General features: G+C 46.1%; 1 protein-coding gene across 1 annotated transcript in view; it reads left to right on the forward strand.

The window, feature by feature from the left end:
* The window catches only part of MRPL13 (mitochondrial ribosomal protein L13), a 121,877-nt gene extending 112,690 nt beyond the window's left edge, over positions 1 to 9,187 (forward strand). The window contains exon 7 of the mRNA XM_082257932.1: positions 9,004 to 9,187. Within this exon, the coding sequence (XP_082114058.1) occupies positions 9,004 to 9,028 (25 nt within the window). The 3' untranslated portion in view covers positions 9,029 to 9,187. The remainder of the gene's footprint in view (positions 1 to 9,003) is intronic.
* Positions 9,188 to 22,107: the final 12,920 nt, after the last annotated feature.

Genomic DNA, 22,107 nt, shown 5'->3' on the forward strand with positions numbered 1-22,107 from the left:
GGGGGCACCAGGAGTGCCCGAGCGGCTCGGGAAGTGGCCGATATTCTGTCCTGGGCCGAGACGCACGTCCCGGCGATCACGACGGTTCACATTCCGGGGGTGGAGAACTGGCAAGCGGATTATCTGAGTCGCCAGTCTCTGGACCAGGGGGAATGGTCGCTCCACCCGGATGTCTTCCAGATGTTGTGCGCGAAGTGGGGTCTCCCAGATGTGGACCTGTTCGCGTCTCGTCTGAACCACAAGGTGGAAAGGTTCGTGGCAAGGACGCGCAATCCTCGGGCAGACGCGTCAGACGCGTTAGTGGCTCCGTGGCATCAGTATCGACTGATGTATGCATTCCCACCGATTCAGTTGCTATCCCGGTTCCTTCGCAGGTTGTCCTCGGAACCGCTCACGGTGATTCTGGTGGCGCCAGACTGGCCCCGCCGGTCTTGGTACGCAGACCTCGTGAATCTGGCGGTCGACGCTCCATGGCGGCTGCCTCTTCGGGAAGATCTTCTGTCTCAAGGACCGATATTCCATCCTGCTTTACAGTCGCTGGCTTTGACGGCCTGGCTGTTGAAACCGAGGTCCTGAAGGATAGGGGTCTCTCCCCGGAGGTCATTCATACTTTGATCAATGCTAGAAAGGCCTCTTCGGGGAAGATTTACTACCGTACTTGGAAGGCCTATTTTGCCTGGTGTGAGTCCAGGGGGTTTTCCCCCCGCTCATACTCGGTGTCTCGGGTGTTGTCTTTCCTTCAAACGGGTGTGGACCAGCGTTTGGCGTTGGCCACGATTAAGGGTCAGATTTCTGCACTGGCCGTTCTCTTTCAACGCCCTGTGGCGTCTAATTCTCTGGTTGTCCAAGGGGTGCGACACCTGGTCCCTCCTCGGAGGGAGCCTTTGCCTCCGTGGGACTTGAACCTTGTTCTGTCCGTTTTACAATATGCTCCCTTTGAGAAGATCAGGGAGATCTCATTGCCTCTGTTGTCTAAGAAGGTCGCCTTTTTGGTGGCGATCACTTCGGCTCGCAGAGTGTCGGAGCTGGCAGCTTTGTCCTGCAGGTCTCCGTATCTGGTGCTTCACTTAGATAAGGTGGTCTTGCGACCTAATCCTTCTTTTCTTCCGAAAAGGATCTCGGAATTTCACCTCAATGAGGACATTGCCTTGCCTTCACTTTGCGCGAAGCCTAAGCATCCGAAGGAGGTGGCCTTACATTCCTTGGATGTTGTTCGGGCGATCAGGGTTTACCTGTCATTGACAAAATCCTTTCGCAAGACGGATTCTCTCTTTGTCCTTCCTGAGGGACCTCGGAAGGGCATGGCGGCGTCGGCTTCTACCATCGCCAAATGGATCAGACAGACCATTGAGCAGGCCTATGCTTTGAAGGGAAAAGTTCCCCCTATGCCTGTGAAGGCGCACTCTACCAGATCTCTGAGTACGTCTTGGGCCTGTCATCATCGGGCTTCTGTGGCCCAGGTGTGTAAGGCGGCGACTTGGTCGTCCGTTCACACCTTCTCAAAGTTCTACAAAGTGGATGTTCAGGCATCGGCAGATGCTTCCTTTGGCCGCAAGGTTCTTAGTGCGGCAGTACCTTAGGGTCCCTTTGTTTTTGGGCCCTTGGCTGTTTGGGATGTTTTTATCCCTGGGTTATTTGTTCTTCCTGGGTTGTTGCTCCTGTTGAGCAAAGTTTTTTTCTTGCTGCCCAGCTGGTTTCCTTCCTTTGGTAAGGTTACTTTCTCTGATGTGGGTCCGGTGTTGCCTTAGGCGCGGCTGCGTTTCCCACCCCTCATGTATGCACTGCTTTGGGACGTCCCCATTGTGAGTGACGAATATGGAGAGGCGGCGACTGTCGGAGGACGTAAGAGAAAACTGAATTTTTGTAAAATCTTACCTGTAAAATTCCTTTCTCTGAGTCCTCCGACAGTCGCCGCCCCCGCCCCTCTTTTGGGGTTTGTTTATGTACTCTACTGCTATTCTACTGAAACTGAGGTATGGATACAGGAAGCAGGAGGGTATTGACTGAGGGGACCACCCCCTGGGGGTGGGATATGCTAAAAGCTTTAATATTGACATATTCTGTTGCCTAGCTACTCCTACGGAGCAAAGGTCAATTACCCCATTGTGACGAATATGGAGAGGCGGCGACTATCGGAGGACTCAGAGAAAGGAATTTTACAGGTAAGATTTTACAAAAATTCAGTTTTTCCCATGTAGTGGGGCTGTGCCAGCACTGCACAGAATAACTGCTCGTTTTGTTTAGGGGTGAGCAGAAAGCTTATCTTTGCCCAATTCTTCAATCCTCCAGAAAATAGCACTCCCCATTGGTTCAGCAGTGGACTGTTCCTGGTCTTTGGAGCCTGCTTTGGGCATGATGACGTCAGGGACAGTCCACTATTCAAGAATGCTGGAGGGCAGGGATACTGGACCAGTCTTGTGCTGGGAGGATAGGAGGATTACATTAGTATATATCTGCTCTCCCCTAGAACAAAAATGAGCAGTTAACTCTTGCATGGGGGAAAAAATGCCCGGAGTTCAGCTTTAGTAGCCAGTATTCTGTGCATTTGCAAATGCATTCATCTTTTTTTAAAACAAATAGTTGAGCTAGTTCCTTAGGGAGTCCATTCCTCATTTTCACAGCTCTTGCTGTGAAGAAGCCTTAACATATTCATTCCTTCAGATGCAAAGCTTATATCTTTTGGCCTTTGAAATTATGTTAAAATAAATGACTTTGTACCAAGTCACTAGATGTACTGTTTATTATTTATACACAATGATTATATTCCCCCTTAAAATCCTTCTCTCAAGGAAAAGTAAACTACACAGTACCTGCATAGTTTTGCCATGATGTCATCCCACCAGCAGAGAAACAGCAGCATGGGGCACGGAGCCTACACATAGGTAATTGCCACTGAAAGCTAATGCTAGGTAGCTTTCCAAATCTCACTGATGGCGTGCTGTTCCTCTTCCCACTGACCAGCAAAGTTGGGCCTTTTTCCTTACGTTGAGCACCAGTACAGTGAATTTTTTAACTCCCACAGATGCCAGGGCATTTTTGACTCCCACTGACCGCTCGCCATAGTCTGGCCCCAAACCCTTTTTAGGACCATGAACTGGCCCTTTGTCTACAAAGTTTCAAAACCCTGTCCTATGCAAGCCTAATAGAGCAAAACCAAATTTGGATGAACACTGCTTGGGGAAGTTTTTCCTAATATATATAACTTGAATTACAGTGGCATTCATACATTTCCAGAAGCAGTTCAAATAAATTTTCATATGTAATAAACATCAAGCGCTGTTCTGGTACAGAAGATGGAAGCAGATAATTTTACCTTTCAATCACCCTTTTGTTACTAACACCAACCCCGGCAATAAATTTGGCTTTTTCATATCTCATTCCCCCAGAGAGGTTTTCTAAATTCCAAAAATAATTAACATGATTTAATCTGAAGTGTATTAAGTAGCTAGTGGATTTACCTTGGCAGAAAACACATTTCCTTTGGTAATTGTAGCTCCAATTGTTCTTGTTGGAGAGAAATATTAAGGGAGTTTTCTTATTTTCAGTGCGCTAAAAAATCCTGGAGCATTCAAGTTTTTCTTTTAAAGATATGTGCAAAATTTATTCAAATAAATATTTTTTTACCAGTTGTACTATTCCTGTAAAATCTATTGTTCTATCTGTAGTTTAAAGGGCATGTAAATCAAAAAAAAGTTTTTTGGGTTTTTTTTTTTTGGATGTAGTGTTGAAGGGTTAGAACCTCCCATTTTTGCTACCAGTGAAAAATCAATGTTGCAAATCTGAAATTTTCCCAGGGAGTGAAAGTAACCAAGAAGAGGTCCCAGGAGTTAGTGTAAATCCTTAGTATCCAACCCAAAATGACCAGTCGGCGAGATCCAATCCAAAAAGTTCAAAACCCTGTTTTGTCTGTCGTCGTGAGAAGAGACTTGGTTACTTTGACTCACACTAGTCCCTCATATCTTGCAGATATATTGTCTAAGAACACGGAAGCGGAACCAAGATTCTTTAATCCCTATTGTCCTCCGTGCTATCATCCTTTACAATCATACATACCAGGGGCTCTTTCATATCATATAGGACAGTGTGGTTGGGCCCACTTAACCCCCCCATTGTTGGTCCCTTTCTAAACTTCCCTTTAGCCTGGGAAGATGTGATCACCTCTCGGCACATATTTGGTGGTTTTTATATAAAAGGCTCTCTATTTTGGATATCTGTCATATACAATAATATAATGTCTTTAAGAGCCCATTCAGACAGGGGCGACACGACTTGCTGGGGCGACCTGTGAAGTCGCGGTGCACAGCGTGCACCGCGACCTCGGCGCGACATGCACGGACTTCATATCATTGAAGTCAATGCAAGTCGCCTCCAGGTCGCCCCAAAGTAGTACAGGACCCTTTTTCAAGTCGGAGCGACTTGTGTCGCTCCTATTAGAACGGGTCCTGTGTTAATCAATGGCAGGCGACTTGTCAGGCGACCAAGTCGCCTGACAAGTCACGCTAGTGTGAATGGACCCTAAGAAGTCACAATAACTGTGAAACTCATCACTGACTGTAAAAATTCTTTGTTTTCATATATATGTAATGCTTGACTCTATGCACCTTTGTTTTTAATCTTTGTAATAAAACTTTATATGTCAAGTTTTTAAGATCTTTATTAGTGTTCGGTTAATTTTTTTCTAATGCTAGATCACCCTTTTTCCTTCCCCTTGTTGCTGTTTTGTCTTTGTGGGTTGGTGACCTCCCAGTAATAGGGCTGTTTAGCTATAAATATGGACTCCCACCGCTGCCCTAGCAGCCCTCTATTTTTTATATTTATTTGTAGTGCTGCTCTAATGCCCCCCAAACTTGTATCATTTGGATCAGGATGTGAAAAGACTGGTGCAAGACAGACAGGATCGACTTGTCAGATTCTAGTGGACTTCAACAAAATGGTGGCCTTCTGCATGCAGACACCAACAAACTCCCTGTTGCATAAATATGAATGAAGTAGAAAAAGTATGGCTTCAGCTTCTGTTCTCCACCTGTAGAGAACTCTTCAGAAGCGTTTTCCCCCTTTTGGGGGCTTAATCGTGGATCCCTCCACAATTAAGCCCCCTATAGGGGGAAACACGTCTGAGGAGCTCTCTACAGGTTGAGAACAGGAGCTAAAGCCATATTTTATCCACTTAATTTACATTTATGCAACAGCGAGTCAGTGTCTGTGTGCAGAAGGCCACCATTTTGTTGAAGCACTGAACCTAAGACGGACAAAATGCACAGGTGTTTACAGGGCCTTCAAGAAAGAGGGATAGGTGAAGAATACCTTTACATACATTTTCTTAGATTGAATTATACGCACTTCTGGCACTGACTGATATGGGATTTTACCTATAGGTATATTCCCTTTATGTTCGAAAAGATGGTCATGCTGACCACCTGGCTTGCACATATAAGTTGTATACAGATGGTCACAGCAGGAGCCTGGGAGGACATAATATCCCAAACATCAGGTAGTCATTATGCAGAATCGTGGAGAATTCCTTGCATTATTAGTGTAAAGTACTTGGTTCTGCTTCCTGCAGAGAAGTAGCAGACCTAAGCCATCTCATATGATATGTCAATAAGGCAATGGAAAGCTTTTCCATGTGGTTATTGTTACACGTTGGCTGCTGTTGACAGAGAGCTGTCACTCCAGTTTAAATACCCCCTGAAATGTAGCAGAACTGGTGTTCTTGATCAGTTGACTTTAACGGGATTTACCAAAGATGTCAGAAGGTGTGTGCAGAAGTGTGTACGTAGAAGTTGGCATACCATGACTGATTCTGGAATAGCTTACTCTTCTGAATTGAAAACTGAACTCCAGGCAAACTGCTAAATACACAAATGAAATACACTTTTGAGCAGGGCCTTCTAAACCTTTGGTATTGTTTTGTATTGTAACTGCTCTGTCCTCCTTTATTTTATAAATTGCTTCACAAACTGCTGGCGCACATATGGGTGGTCACTCAGAAATCATCTCTAGCTACTGTTGCATAATGGGAAGTTTTCATTCTGAGGAGCAGTGACCACACTCTGGGACAAGATTTTGGGCTTGTTTACACTTGCTTCAAAATGTGGCATTGGAGACGCTTTTTTTTTTTTTTTTTTTAAAGGACTCTGAATGCCAATCAAAGCACCTGTCACTAAATAAAATGGTTACCTTACAGTCCTGTCCACACGTGGTGTTTGCTTCGCTTTGCTTCAAAAATATACCCCATGTGACTTTCTTAGTGCTTTGAAGCATCTCCAAAGCCTCCATAGACATCTATGACAATGCTTGCTTACAGCACCTGCGGCTTTTGAGAGGCTTTTATTCAGATTTAGCTTCAATTTGTTTTGGAGGTATTGTAGGTATGAGATATTCCAGGATGCACTGGGAAACCAAAAAGCGAATCAGAAAGTCGTCCTCACCAGTCACTTCCGGTACATGTGTATATAATCTGGAAGTGTCTGGTGCCGATGTCTCATCTATTGTGCAGCGTAGAGCAGCAGGAAGGTAAGCAGGGTCCTAACTGGAGTGGAGCAACTACCAAACACCAGTGTGCGACATGGGAATGCTATAGTAGAAGGTGAGAAGGGACCAGAGAGAGAAGGCTGAGCGGCAGAGGATCAGCAGAGCTCGGGGACCAGAGCAGGAGAAACTAGCAGTTGTCATAGATGGTGAGCAGTTCAGGAGCAATATAGCGTGAGGTGAGCAGAACCAGAGAGAGAGGAGGATCTGAAAACCAGAGGATCAGCAGTGCTTGGGGTTACTACTGAGTGGGGCATCAGCAAAGCTTGGGGTACTACTGAGCAGGGGATCTTCTGAAAAATCATACTAATAAGCTGGGTGACCTGCTGAACAGGGCTACTAATGAGCTGGGGACCTGCTGAACGAGGGTACTAATAAGCTGGGAATCTGCTAAATGAAGATACTAATATGCTGTGGGACTTGCAGAACAGGGCTACTAATGAGTTTGGGATCTGCTAAACAAGGGTGCTTATAAGCTGGGGATCTGCTGAATCAAGATACTAATATGCTGGGGGATTTGCTGAACAGGGCTACTAATGAGCTGGGGTTCTGCTGAACGAGGGTACTAATAAGCTGGGGATGTTCTGAATGAAGATACTAATAGGGCACGGGACTTGCTGAACAGGGCTACTAATGAGCAGGGGATCTGCTGAAAGAGGGTTCTAATGAGCAGGGGATCTGCTGAATGGAAATACTACCAAGCTGGGGGACTTGCTTTACAAAGCTACTGATGAGCTGGGGATCTGCTGAACGAGGGTACTTATAAGCTGGGGATCTGCTGAATGAAGATCCAAATAAGCTGGGGGACGTGCTGAACAGGGCTACTAGTGAGCTGGGGTTCTGCTGAACAGGGGTACTAATAAGCTGGGGATCTGCTGAATAAAGATACTAATAAGGTGGGGGACTTGCTGAACAGGGCTACTAATGAGCAGGGGATCTGCTGAATGAAGATACTAATAAGGTGGGGGACTTGCTGAACAGGGCTACTAATGAGCAGGGTATCTGCTGAAAGAGGGTTCTAATAAGCTGGGGATCTGCTGAATGAAAATGACTAATAAGCTGGGTAGCTTGCTGAACAGGGCTACTGATGAGCTGGAGATCTGCTGAATGAGGGTACTTATAAGCTGAGGATCTGATGATTGAAGATACTAATACACTGGGGGACTTTCTGTACAGGGCTACTAATGAGCAGGTGATCTGCTGAACAAGGGTACGAATAAGCTGGGGATCTGCTGAATAAAAACACTAATAAGCTGGGGACTTGCTGAACAGGGCTACTAATGACCTGGGGATCTGCCTAATGAGGGTACTTATAAGGTGGGGATTTGCTGAATGAAGATTCTAATAAGCTGGGGGACTTGCTGAACAGGGCTACTAATAAGCAGGGGATCTGCTGAACGAGGGTACTAATAAGCTGGAGATCTGCTGCATGAGGATACTAGTAAGCTGGGGGACTTGCTGAACAGGGCAGCTAAAGAGATGGGGAATCTGCTGAATGGGAGTACTAATGAAATGGGCTTCTACTGAGCCCTTTAAAGGGACTGTAAAGACTTTACATGTATTTCCTCCAGGTATCCTGCCATTACCGCAGTGTATTTTTTATTTTTTTTTTAAATGAAAAGGCTAAATGCCTTTTCTCACACCGCAGCAGTGTGGTCAGGTGATCCCCCTGTGCTGGCCGGTCCCAATCTATGGAGAGAAGTGGGAGGAGCTGAGATTCCTCTGTGACATCAGTCGGCCAGCACAGTGGGATCACCTGACCACACAACGGCAGTTAGAAAAGGTATTTAGCCTTTTAATTTAAAAAAAAAAACAAATACAATGTTGTGAATATCAGAATAATCGGAAGTTGATACTTGTATATTTGCTGCATTATGCAGCTGAATAGCAGTGGGAGGGGCAGGCAGGAGAGCCACTCTCATGCTGACCGGAAGGGAGGGGTAGAGACTGTCGGAACAGAGCAGTGGTTGATGAAGGCACGTAACCTGACCACGGTAATCATGGATCAGCAACTATGATTACCGTGGTCAGCACAGACAGGGGGACACAGGAACTGGCAGGATCGACCAGATTTTTACAGGATAGGAAGGGAAAAATGACATGGCACAAGCACAGTGTTATACAGCATGCCTTAAAGGAAAAGGATCTTCGTTTTTTTTTTTTTTTTGGGGTTACAACCACTTAACACAAACAGAAAATCAACACAGAGGGCTTTGCCAAGCTTCTTTAAAAAAAAAAAGCATTCTTGAAGCATCGCTGAAGCAACAAAAACACATTAAAAAAAAAGCATGTTGAAGCAGTAAGTAGTTTAATGTGTGTTAAAGTTGAAGCAAGTGTAAACGAGCCCTTAAGGAATAGTGCTGGGCAGAGTTGTTCTTTATTGCATTATTGCCTGTCTGTTGTTCTTCAGTTATACTGTATATATTTACCTCTTTTATTTATTGAAGATTATATTTTATTCTTTATTTGCAGGAGTCCCGACTACTTACCAAAATAACTTGGACATCACTGCCATCGTCACCACTATCTTGGATTTATTTCTGTTTAATTGCAATGGCAGAGATCAATTGGTGTAACACAGAGGCCAGAAATGGAAATATATTCTTTTTTATGTTAATATGTCTTTGTTTTCAATAAATACGTTTCAGTTACTGTTTTCTCTTCCTGTTTGTGTTTCTGATATCACAGCATAAGATAGTGATGCTCCTAGAATTCCATTTAAAGTGAACCTGTGCCCAGACTTTGCACAATAATGTAGTTACATATTCTGACCAGCCAGTAAAAGCAATATTTCTCTCTGTAACTTTAGGCATTGTGGAGAAATTCCTCTTCAGGTTCACAATAGAGGCACTGTTCTTATTGCTTTCTTCTGCACTAGCGATCATGATTTGGGAACACAGCTGGAGAGAAAGAGCTTCCTAACACACACACACAGGTGCAGCATACAGTGGCTATAGAAAAGAATTGCCCCCTTTAGAATAATCACATTGTGTTGCTTTGCAGCCTGAAATGAAGACAGACAAAGTTTTTGTTTTATCCAGCTGTATTTACTCTTGCAACTTATAACATCCAAGTTAAAAATACATCAACATGTCAGAAAAAAAAAATTCAAAAACAGAACTGAGTTGGAAAAAGGATCACCTCCCTGTATCAGTATTTTGTTTAACCACCTTTTGCTTTAATTACAGCCTGTAGTCTGTTGGGATATGTCTCTAATAACTTTTCACATCTAGACTTTGCAATATTTGCTCACTCACCAATTTGATGGTTACTCAAAAGTCATTCCACAGATTTTCAATGGGGTTTAAGTCTGGGCTCTGATTAGGCCATGCAAGGACATTTACTTTTTTCTCCTTCAACCACTGTTGATGTAAAGGATGTTTTATAAAGGATAGTTTCTCTTTTCAACCTCCCTATTAAATTGAAACTTTGGAAAGAGGCATCTGGAGTCTATTGCAAGCAAGTGACAGACCAATCAGACAGTAGCAGGAGAGGAAACCATCCTACACTTTAGCCTTCTTGTCTTATACATGCCCCAGCACTCCTTTTTACTATTATATACATTGTAATTGCAAGACAGAATCGGTTTGGCCACATCATCATTTCGTTTTTAAGCGCTATCCACCCAGGTAGTTAAAATACGTGATGGTAATAACTCCACTTGTGCATATACTGTATATATACTGCTCGTAAAAAAAAATGAAAGGAGCATTTTGAAAACACAACAGCTCTCAATAGGGAAAAATCTCGTTTAGTGGAAATTAAAATTATCCCCCTACAGAGGGCTCAATTCAAAGACACCCCGAAAATCAGAATGAAAAAATGATGCAGCAGGCTAGTCCATTTGCTGAAATTTATTTGCAGCAACTCAAAATGGTACTCATTAATTTGTATGGCCCCCACGTGCTTGTATGCATACCTGACAACATTGGGGCATTCTCCTTTTGAGATGATGGATAGTGTCCTGGGGTATTTCCTCCCAGATCTGGACCAGGGCATCACTGAGCTCCTGAACAGACTGGTGCAACCTGGTGGCATCAGATGGACCAAAACATAACGTCCCAGAGGTATTCTCTTGAGTTTAGGTCAGGCGAGTGTCGGAGTCATTCAATGGTATCAATTTCTTCATCCTCCAGGAACTGGCTGCATACTCTGAGGCCAGGCATTGTCGGGCACCAGGAGGAACCCAGGACCCCCTGCACCAGCGGAAGGTTTGACAAAAGGTCCAAGGATTTCATCCTGATACCTAATGGCAGTCAGGGTGCCATTGTCCAGCCTGTAGAGGTTTGTGCGTCCCTCCATGGATATGCCCCCTCAGATCATCACTGACCCACCACCAAGCTGGTCATGCTGAAAGATGTTACAGGCAGCATAACGTTCTCCACAGCTTCTCCAGACCCTTTCACGTCTATCACGTGCTCAGGGTGAACCTGTTCTCATCTATGAAAAGCATTGGGCACCAGTGGTGGACCTGCCAGTTCTGGTGTTCAATGGCAAATGCCAATTGAGTTCCATAGTATCCGGCAGTGAGTACAGGGCCCACTAGAGGATGTCTCTAGTGGGGCCCTCATGAGTCTGATTTGTTTAGTCAGAGACATTCACACCAGTGGCCTGCTGGAGATCATTGTGTAGGGCTCTGGCAGTGCTCATCCTGTTCCTCCTTGCACAGAGGAGCAGATACCGGTCCCGCTGATGGCATAAGAACTTTCTACGGCCCTGTCTGGCTATCCTAGAGTAACTGCCTGTCTCCTGGATACTCCTCTATGCTATTGAGACTGTGCTGGGAGACACCGCAAACCTGGCAATGGCACGTGTTGATGTGCCATCCTGGAGGAGTTGGACTGCCTGTGCAACCTCTATAGAGTCCAGGTATCGCCTCATAGTATCAGTAGTGACACTGACCCTAGCCAAATGCAAAACTAGTGAAAAACAATCAGAAAAGATGAGTAGGGGAAAACAATTTCAGTGGCCTCCACCTGTAAAACCATTCTGTTTTGGAGGTGTTCGAATTGTTGCCCATCTAGTGACCCTGTTGTTCATTTCATTAAGACCAAAGCAGCTGAAACTGATTAACAATCCCTCTGCTACTTAACTGACCAGATCAATATCCAAGGAGTCTAATTGACTTGATGCTATACTCTGATTAAAAAGTGTTCCTTTAATTTTTTTGAGCAGTGTATAAGGAGACCTGCTAAATATGCCTCTCGGTAGGGTTTGAAGATCACGATGAGAAACAATATTATAGGCAATACAGACAGCTTTAGTATTATTGATGGTTGAGTGGATATAAAGGTTATTATGATTATGATGTTAGTAGACGGCAACTGGGTTTCTGCAATTGACAAAATATTATTAGATTTTTTTTAAATGCACCTGTGCCCTGTTTATGGACAATAGAGTATTTGTAAAGCCCCTAGTCCCCTCCAAAACCCCCTGTCCCGGTTGGGTCTGTCACAGGGCCGTTCTGTGTCTTCCTCCTTCTAGCATTGCAGAAGTCGACTAAAAATCCCAGGCTTCTGGGGAAGAAGGCATGACCTCTGCCTGTTCCCAAGTGCCTGTTCCCAAGTGACCTATCGCAAGTTCTGAGTAGTGTGCTATAGGTAAAGGGGTAGAGGCATGCCTAAACCTATGCAAATGCCAACCAACAGAAACATTAAGTATTTGCATAGCAACTACTGCAACTCACAATTATGACAGGTGAATCAAGAGACCTAAAGGTTCCATCAGCCACCTTTTGATGCCCTTATCCTGATGGTGCAGTTTAATAGCTTATTGAGAGAAAATGTTTAAAGTGTAGGTTTAAATAAACATCTAAAATACATACACCTACTAGTTGTGTCTAAAAAGTTTGGTGAATGGTCCTTTAGCTCAACGGCAACATGGGCCAGGTGCGTGCGTATGCATATGGTTATCCCGATACAAGTCAAGAAGCGCCACCTAGCATAGAGTATATGTGACCGTCAGGATAAACCCACTATGGGCAGTCAAACGTAGTCAGCATGAGAGGTAGGTTCACAACGAGTGGACATCAAGTTTGGCTTCAAATTGGGGAAAACAGAGGAGACCCATGAAATGTTGGTGCAAGTGTACAGGACGGAAACTGTGAGCAGAAAATCTGTTTACGACTGGTTCCAATGCTTTCGCGACGAGAAGGAAACGAAGTAGGATGAGCCACGTTCAGGTTGGCCATCAACAAGCAGAATCCCAGACATGATCGAGCGATTTCGACTAATGCTGGCACGAGATCGATGACTGACTGTATGATTGATGGCAGAGGAATTGGGCATTGGCAAGGACATGGTGCGCACCATCATCCATGAAAATTTGCGTAAGCAGAAGATCTGTTCCCGGTATGTGCCGCACAAGCTGACAGAGGAACAGAAAGCAAAACTGATGGAAACCTCTGGACATTTTATTACCATGTATGACCACGATCTATCCTTTTTGTGAACCATTGTCACAGGGGATGAGACCTGGTGCTACCAGTTTGATCCGGAATTCAAACAACAATTGATGGAATGGCGTTCATCATCTTCCCCGCGACCCAAAAAGAGTTGCCTGCAAAAGTCCAAGGTCAAGAGAATGTGGATCGCCTTCTTCGACAATGATGGCATCATCCATAAGGGAATCCAAGAAATGCATGACAGTGGTTCTGCGATCGGTTCCTTAAGAGGCCTTTGCTGAAAGTTTCCAGAAACTTTATGAATGTTGCCAAAAGTGTGTTGCGAAGGATGGCGATTATTTTGAAGGCCAATAAAGGTAATTTGTTTGTATCTTCTGTTTTGTTTACCATTCACCAAACTTTTTTCATACACCTCATATGAGTGAACTGGTTTAAAATTGTGATTCTTTTCAGCCAGTTTTCTAATCCCGATCCTGGTATGTCCTGACCATTTACCTTTCTTAAAGAGACAGCAAAGTCTTCCGTTTTTTTTTTTTTTTTTTTTGCTTGTATGCAATGCATACTAGCACATTATGTGACACTTACCTGCAAACGAAGCCCGCGTTGTCCCCGCTAGGTGGCCGCATCCATCTTCGCCCGTCTTCCTTCTGGGTCTGTGGATTTCCGACTGTATTACTGGCCAGAGCCGCATGACGTCACTCCCGCGCGGGAGCAGCTGATCACGGCACTGGGCTCTGAAGAAACTTCACGGGCAGCCATTCCATCAGAGCGCATGCGCCGATGACGTCATCAGCTGCATGCAATGTTAATATCTCCTAAACGGTGCAAGTTTAACAGATATTTACAGTACCTATAGGTAAGCCTTATTATAGGCTTACCTATAGGTACAAGTTATAAAGGTGGGTTTACAACCACTTTAAGTGCCCTTGAAGCAGTACAGCTTGACCAAGACTCTAAGGGGACTATGTATAAAAAAATTTGCAGTGCGATGTCTTGAGCATTTGTACAAGCACATCAAATGATCGCCATATTGCTTGTAATATTTCCTATGATTGTCAGCTCCACCTGGTGGCCATAATGCATTTTTTTTTTCTGAAATGCCTCAATTATAAAATACCACATTATGGCCACTAGATAGAGCTGATGGTCATAGGAGATAATAATATAAAAAACAATGTGATGATCATTTGCTGTGCCTGTGCGATCCACATGGCAAATCTTTTATACGTAGACCCCTAGGAGTATAGTACAGAAAAAGCTCACCAATACTAGCAATATGTTCTCTCCACCAATTGGTAAGCTTCATTTGCAGCACAGTGCTGTGAATCTAGCAAAGCCAACTGGTTTACTATGTTTCCCGTTTTTCTCTGTGTCTGTATGCATGTGAGGTTAGAGGAGGCAAGTACAAGGATAAACTAAGGTCCTATTTAAATATAAATGGATTTTTGTAAAATCTTACCGTAGAATCCTTTTCTCTTAAGCTCATTGACAGACGCAGTCCTCTTGATTAATATCAAATTGGGTTATACTGCCCTCTACAGGAGTAGGACTAGGCAGAAGGAAAACGTTCTGGCCACACCCTAGGGGCAGTCCCAGAGGGTATATCCTCTCTCTCTCTGCTACAGAATGTTAGTTATGTCACAAAGCAGTGTCAGAGAATTTAACCCAACCCAACTCAAAAGTAGAGGGGCGGGTACTGCGTCTGTCAATGAGCTTAAGAGAAAAGGATTTTACGGTAAGATTTTACAAAAATCAATTTTTCTCTGTCGCTCATTGACAGACGCAGTCCTCTTGATTAATATCAAATTGTGACGTCCCAAAGCAGTGCCACAAATGAGGGGTGGGATAACAGAAATCAAAATCCAATCTAGAAAGCCCAACCGGTGCCAACTAGAAGTTTTAAAGGCTCATCAGACAAAAGGATGAGACTCAACCGAAAATCCAACAGAAAAAAACCCTCGAGGTGGACCAACGGTCTCCTCAAATTGCGGCCTGCAAAACCTTGTGGCCAAAAGAGGCATCCGACGATGCCATCACATCAACTTTATAAAATTTTGTAAAGGTATGAACCGACGACCAGGTAGCCGCCTTGCAAACCTGGACCACTGACGCCTGATGGCGGAAGGCCCAGGAAGCACTAAGCGCCCGAGTGGAGTGCGCCTTAACAGGGAACGGAGGAACCCTACCCTTAATAGAATAAGCCTGTACCACCGTCTGTCTGATCCATTTGGAGATAGTCGTGGCAGATGCAGGCAACCCAGCCATCCGTGATCACAAAAAGTGAATCCGTTATACGAAACGAGTCCGTAGTCTTCAGGTATACCCTGATTGCCCGAACCACATCCAAGGAGTGTAACGCACACTCCCGAGGATGACTGGGCCTAGGACACAAGGAAGGTAGCACAATATCTTCATTCAGATGAAACTCTGAAACCACCTTAGGAAGGAAGGATGGATTCGGACGAAGAACTACCTTATCCCTATGAACCACCAGATATGGGGAACGACAGGATAATGCGGCCAGTTCTGACACCCTGCGTGCAGAAGTAATGGCCACCAAGAAGGCCACCTTCTGGGATAATGTAAGCAAGGGAATCTCCCTGATATTTTCAAAGGGAGGTTTCTGAAGAACCCACAACACCAAATTAAGATCCCAGGGCGGTAAGGGCGTGCGCACTGGCGGAGCCAGACGCTGCACCCCCTGGATGAAATTCCGCACCAAGGAATGGGTAGCCAAAGGTTTCTGAAAGAAAATTGCTAACGCTGAAACCTGACCCTTGACAGTACTCAAGGCCAGCTTCTGCTCAACCCCCTGTTGCAGAAAAGCCAAGATTCGGGTCACCGAATAGGTACGTGGAGGAAATCCAAAGGATTCACACCACGCAATATAAGACCTCCATGTGCGATGATAGACTTTTCTGGAAGTCGCTTTCCTTGCTTTAATTAAAGTAGGAATAACTGAAGTTGACAATCCCTTGTCCTTCAGCACCTGAGTCTCAATAGCCAGGCCGTTAAAGCCAGCGATTGTAAAGCAAGATGGATGATCGGTCCCTGAGACCGCAGATCCTCCCTGAGAGGAAGTCTCCAAGGAGCGTCCGCGACCAGCCTGACCAATTTGGCGTATCCGGGTCGACTAGGTCATTCCGGAGCTACCAGGATAACTGGAATTCCCTCCACCTCTATCCTGCGCAGAAGTTTCGGCAGCAACTTGAGAGGAGGGAAGACATACAGTAGCTGATACTGTCCCCACGGGGCGACCAGCGCGTCTGCTGCGTCCGCTCGAGGATCTCGGGAGCGGGCTACAAACCTCCGCACCTTCCTGTTGAGCCGAGCTGACAACAGATCCGCCTCCGGGGTGCCCCAATGAAGGCCACTCTTGGTGTCCCCTTGGTGATTGACATGAGCCACGGCTGTGGCCTTGTCTGACTGGATCCAAACCGGGCTGCCCTGAAGCTGCTCGGTCCAGAAAATCAGACAAAGTCTGATCGTTCTCAGTTCCAATACATTTGTCTGTAACCTGGATTCTATCAGAAGAAATGATTTCCCCTAGTTGAGTATCGGAGCCCGAAGCCACCAGACCAGAGACTCCCTGGTCCGCTCGCTCAACCGGATCTTATTGTCCAGAGAATCGGGATTCCGATTCCATTAGAAAAGAATCTCCTTTCGGAGAGTTCGGGCATGAGACTGGGCATTCGGTGCTGCTTCTAAGAAGGCCACCATCAGTCCCAGGATCCTCATGCAAGTCTGAAGGGAAGACCAGTTGACAGATAGTAACATCCGAATCGTTCACTGAATCTTCCAGCTCCTGGTAGGAACTAGGAATGATCTGTGGGAAAAGTGAAGAAAACGTTCTGCTCAAGGAACGGGAACTACCGCTCCCTGTTGCATCAACTCCATTACTGCCCCCTGCAAAGCTTTTAAGCGATCCGGGGATAGTCGAATGTTTGAAGGGAAGAATCGCACCGGTGGAAGTGATCGAAACTCGATCTTGTATCCCGACCTTATGACCTCGCGAACCCCTCCGGGATTCTGGAAAGCCATGGATCCGGAAACCGGTGAAGACGTCCCCCCACCCCAGAGATGGGTGGGGGCGCACCTTCAGGCTATATTGGTCTTATCTTCAGGTTTGGCTGAGCCGGACCCTTGTTTACCCGACCAGCGCCCTTTGAAACCCCCTGCAGGGGCTTTGGAGGGCTTTGCCTTATCGCCCGCACCAGCGGAACAAACAAACTTTTTATGAGCGGAAAAGGAAGGTCCTCGCCTGTTACGAGGTCCTTTTACCCTTAGCAGTCTGTGGTAAAAAAAGTGCTCTTGCCCCCAGTGAGATCCTTTATAATCTCATCCAAGGTGGCCCCAAACAGGCGAACCCCTTGAAAAGGGAGATTTGCCAAAGCTTTTTTGGAACCTTGATCCGCCGACCAGCACTTTAACCACAACACGCATCTGAGGACCACTGCTGAAACAGATGCACGCCCTAGCAAGGGAGTGGCGTCCAGGGCGGCGTCACAGATGAACTGTAGCCCTTGTATAATCTGCTCCAGCAAATCTGATACTGCCGGGGGGATACTTCTCCCCTTTATGTCACGGCATAACAATTTGGTCCATTCTGTCAATGTTTGTGAGACGAAACCAATGGCCACCACTGGCCTAACTGTTGACCCTATCAGGGAAAAAATGGAGCGGGATTCCGCTTCCACTTTTCGATCCACCAGATCCCTAAAGGACAGAGTGTCCTCCAATGGGATAACAGTGGCTTTGTTTAGTCTGGAAATCGGTGGGTCCACCACTGGTGGTACCGTCCATTTTTTAAGGAGGGATTCCTCAAACGGATAGCGCCTAGCAAAGCGTTTGGAAATAGCAGGGGTTCGTTTCGGACGATCCCATTCTTCTTTAATTAGATTACCAAAACATTTGGGCAAGGGAAAAACCTTCGCCATTTTGGTAGGCTTGCTGGTACCAAAAGGAATTTCAGTGTCAGCTACCTCTGTCGGTGTAACCTCAAGGCTTAAGGTTTCCCGGACAGACATGACCAGTGCGTCCACCAACGCTTTTTCTTGCGCTATGGCGGAGGCAGAAACGTCCTCCTCACTATCTGAGGAGACCGTACACGAGACAGCAGCGCCAGAAGAGGGGCCTGCAGCTGCAGTGACAAGCTCAGAATCTGTATCTGAAGTGTCGGATGAAATAGGGGTAGGCGGGGGTCGCTTTCTTGCCCCCCGTCCCTGACAGGCTACGTCCACCCGGGATACCAAAGACTCCAAAACTGCTGATAATGCATCAATCACAAGTGGGGCACTGGAGGGTCCTGCGGCCACCTCGAGGGGATCAGGTGGGGATACATGTGTGGCAGGGTCCGCGATTAATCCCAGACACTTGCCAGCAAACAAAAAATAATTGTAAAGAAAAAAACTTTTTTTTTTTTTTACCTTTTGTAATCCCCCAGCACAACAGCGCCCCTCAGTGTTACCTGCTTTGGACCCCACAGAGAGAGAGAGAGACCCCAAGGCTCACCACCTGATGCACAGAAGTTTCTATCAACCTGCTCTCAGCGCTGTCTCTTACAGACAGGAAGTCCTTTGGATCCTTTTTCCGGCGCCTCCCATGCTACTCCTCAAGGTAGCTGGTCACTTCCAAAATGGCCGCCCCCATGCTGGAGACACGAGGCTACGCCAAGATGGCAGCCCGCGCGACCTGCGGCTCCTGTGGAAAGATGGCAGCGGCCTGCGGAAGGTAGTTTATCGGTCTGTGCGGCCTGCAGGAGGTGTGCGGCCTGCAGGAGGTGTGCGGCCTGCGGGAGGTGTGCGGCCTGTGGGAGGATGGCGGCCTGCGGGAGGATGGCGGCCTGCGGGAGGATGGCGGCCTGCGGATGGAGGTAGTCCAGGCACAGGCAACGGCCTGTATTGCAACCCTATGTGTAAGGTAGGATGCTATCACCTTCTTACATTGCCAGCCACTGACTTCAGTCATGGTCCCTTTATAGTGCCCCTCATACAGTGACTTCCGATAGTCAGCTCCCAAACCAAGCCTTCTGGTTCTTATTTACTAAATCACCCTTAAGAGGGGGATCTGTGACACCTGTTATAGGATAGAGGGGGGATCCAGGATCATGAGGGTCCGATCATCCCAGGGAGGGGCCCGCGTCCACCCACAAACCCGTCAGGGGGAGAGGGGGAACATTTTACTCACCATACCGGAACAGGCGGGCGCCAACTCCTGACAGAACCCCTCTCCACCGAGGTGGGGGGGCTGTCGACCAATACGGATGCCGTGACTCAGTTTCCAACTGGTCGTCGGCGTCCCGGCGAGACATTTAACTCGCAGGGTCAGTCCCCGTCCAGTGGGACTATGTCGCGGCCGACCCAACGCGGAGCTAGGGCCTGCACGCGCTCGTAGGCTGACTGGGGTGACCACTGGATCTCAACATCCAGCCCGTAGCCCAGTTTCAGCATACTTGCTTGAAGATCTCACAGGAACAACTGGAGAAAAAAGCTGCCTAAAAAAATTTTTCTAAAAAATCTTGCCAGGACCAAAGATCCCAGCAAGGAACTTAGGTCCTTACTCCTGACTAGACAGAAAAAACAACTGTAGCAGAGAGGGAGAGGCTATACCCTCTGGGACTGCCCCTAGGGTGTGGCCAGAACATTTTCCTTCTGCCTAGTCCTACTCCTGTAGAGGGCAGTATAACCCAATTTGATATTAATCAAGAGGACTGCGTCTGTCAATGAGCGACAGAGAAATAGTATTTAAATAAATCATAACTAGATTAAACTAAGATATTTTTATATCTCTCCACATTTACACTGTGAGTGTATGGTACAGAAGCAACACAGCCAAGCGGTGCTTTTCAAGTCACTAACTTTCTTAAATGACAAGACCAGACAAGGTTTTTATAACAGTTTAAAGGAATGTTGTAGGAATTATTCCTGCTCTGGGAAAGTATTTTTCCAATTCACGGATGTATGTGCTAATGATGTGACATTCTTTAGTAGATAGCTTGGCACTTGCAAGTAGCTGTAATTACTACTGTATGAGGGCATCTGGGGTCATGTTTGTAAGCGGCAAAGCTCAGGATTTGTGCTGATTGCAGAGCTGTAAGGTCTTATTCATACCAGGTCATTAAGCTGAGTTGATCTGCATTAAACAACGCCAGGGAACAATTATACTTGATGAACCTTGTTCAAAGCATTCCTTGATTGGACAAGGTGGAGAGATCATGATGTCACCTCCTCGCCTCTCCACTGCATCCAATCCCAGAATGCTTTGTATTCATTTAGGCAATGCAAGGCATTCTCTGATTGGTGCCAGTGCGGAGTGGCTAATTTTCTTGTTTTCACAATGCCAGCAGGCCAGCCGCTCGGCACAGGAAAGAAGAGCGGAAAGATCCTTGGTGCCACACATCCACGGAGTCCTATGGAGAGCTGGACAGGGCTGTAGAAGGTCCTTAACCCATCAGCAGGACTGGCATCTGCTCTTTTGTGCAAGGTGGAACAGGATGAGCACTGCCATAGTGCTACAAAATGACCTCCAGCTGACCGCTGGTGTGAATGTCTCTGACCAAACAATCAAATGGAATTCATGAGGGTGGCCTGAGGGTCCGACATCCTCTAGTGGGCCCTGTGCTCACTGCCCGGCACCGTGGAGCTCGATTGGCATTTGACTTTGAACACCAGAATTGGGAGGCTCACCACTGGCGCCCTGTGCTTTTCACAGATGAGAGAGCAGGTTCACCCTGAGCACATGTGACAGAAATAAAAGGGTCTGGTGAAGCTGCAGAGAACGTTATGCTGCCTTTAACTTAGTTCAGCATGATCGGTTTGGTGGTGGGTCAGTGATGGTTTGAAGAGTCCTATCCATGAACGGACGCAAAGACCTCTACAGGCTAGATAATGGCTCCCTGACTGCCATTCGGTATCGGGATGAAATCCTAGGACCCATTGACAGACCCTATGCTGGTGCTAGGTTCCTCCTGGTGCTTGACAATGCCCGGCCTCGTGTGGCGAGAGTATGTAGCCAGTTCCTGGAGGATGAAGAAGTTGATAACATTGAATGGCCCCCACGCTCGCCTGACCTAAATCCAGTAGGACACCTCTGGGACATTATGTTTCGGTCCATCCGACACTGCCAGATTACACCTCACCTCAGTGTGTTCAGGAGCTCAGTGATGCCCTGGTCCAGATCTGGGAGGAAGTACCCCAGGACACCATCCATCGTCTCATTAGGAACATGCCCCGACGTTGCCAGGCATGCATACAAGCACATGGGGGCCATACAAACTACTGAGTACCATTTTGAGTTGCTGCAATGAAATTTCAGCAAAATGGACTAGCCTGCTGCATCATTTTTTCACTTTGATTTTCGGGGGGGTCTTTGAATTCAGCCCTCTGTAGGGTGATAATTTTCATTTCCATCAAACAATGTGGCATCCTTTCATTTCTAACACATTACCCAGTCCATATCAGTATAGATATCCAGCATGATATTTTACCCCATTGAGATCTGATGTGTTTTCAAAGCGTTACTTTTATTTTTTTTGAGCAGTGTATATTTTAGACTCTTTATTTGTATCTGTTTGGCAGATCACACGAGCCTTATTTAATATTATAAATAATATTAAATTGAGCTCATGTAATCAGCCAAATAGATACAAAAAAGATAAAAACATTTTTTGCTGATCTTTGCTTTAAAATACTACCTCCCTAGTTGATCCAAGTGCTGAATTGGGCAAACCGTTAAATAAACAGATAAAATACACAGGAGACTTTTTTTTTTTTTTTACCAGTCAGGAAATGTATGTAGGGGAGGGAGCAAGGGAGGAGACCTATTTTTTCTCTGCTGCAATTCAATAGTGCTTCCAGGTCTTGTCCCTCCCCCTGCCTGTAACTGGATGGTGAAAAAAGAAGCAGCAGACTAATAAGCTCATCGCCCTGTCATTTTGTACGCTCCTCTTATCAGCATGCGCCTTGTTAGATCTTGAGCGATGTAGCACAATTAATATAGAAGAAAAGGCTGCACTCCAGGTATCATCAAAATTCTGGTTTATTAACCGTACATCCCAATGTAGCAAACAACAGGTAGACGCGTTTCACACACTAGCAAGTGTGCTTCATCATTACAAAAAGATGTAATTTTTTGTAATGATTAAGCACACTTGCTAGTGTGTGAAACGCGTCTAC

This window comes from Pelophylax lessonae (genome assembly GCF_965119305.1).
Source record: "Pelophylax lessonae genome assembly, chromosome: 5".
Taxonomy (NCBI): Eukaryota; Metazoa; Chordata; class Amphibia; order Anura; family Ranidae; genus Pelophylax; species Pelophylax lessonae.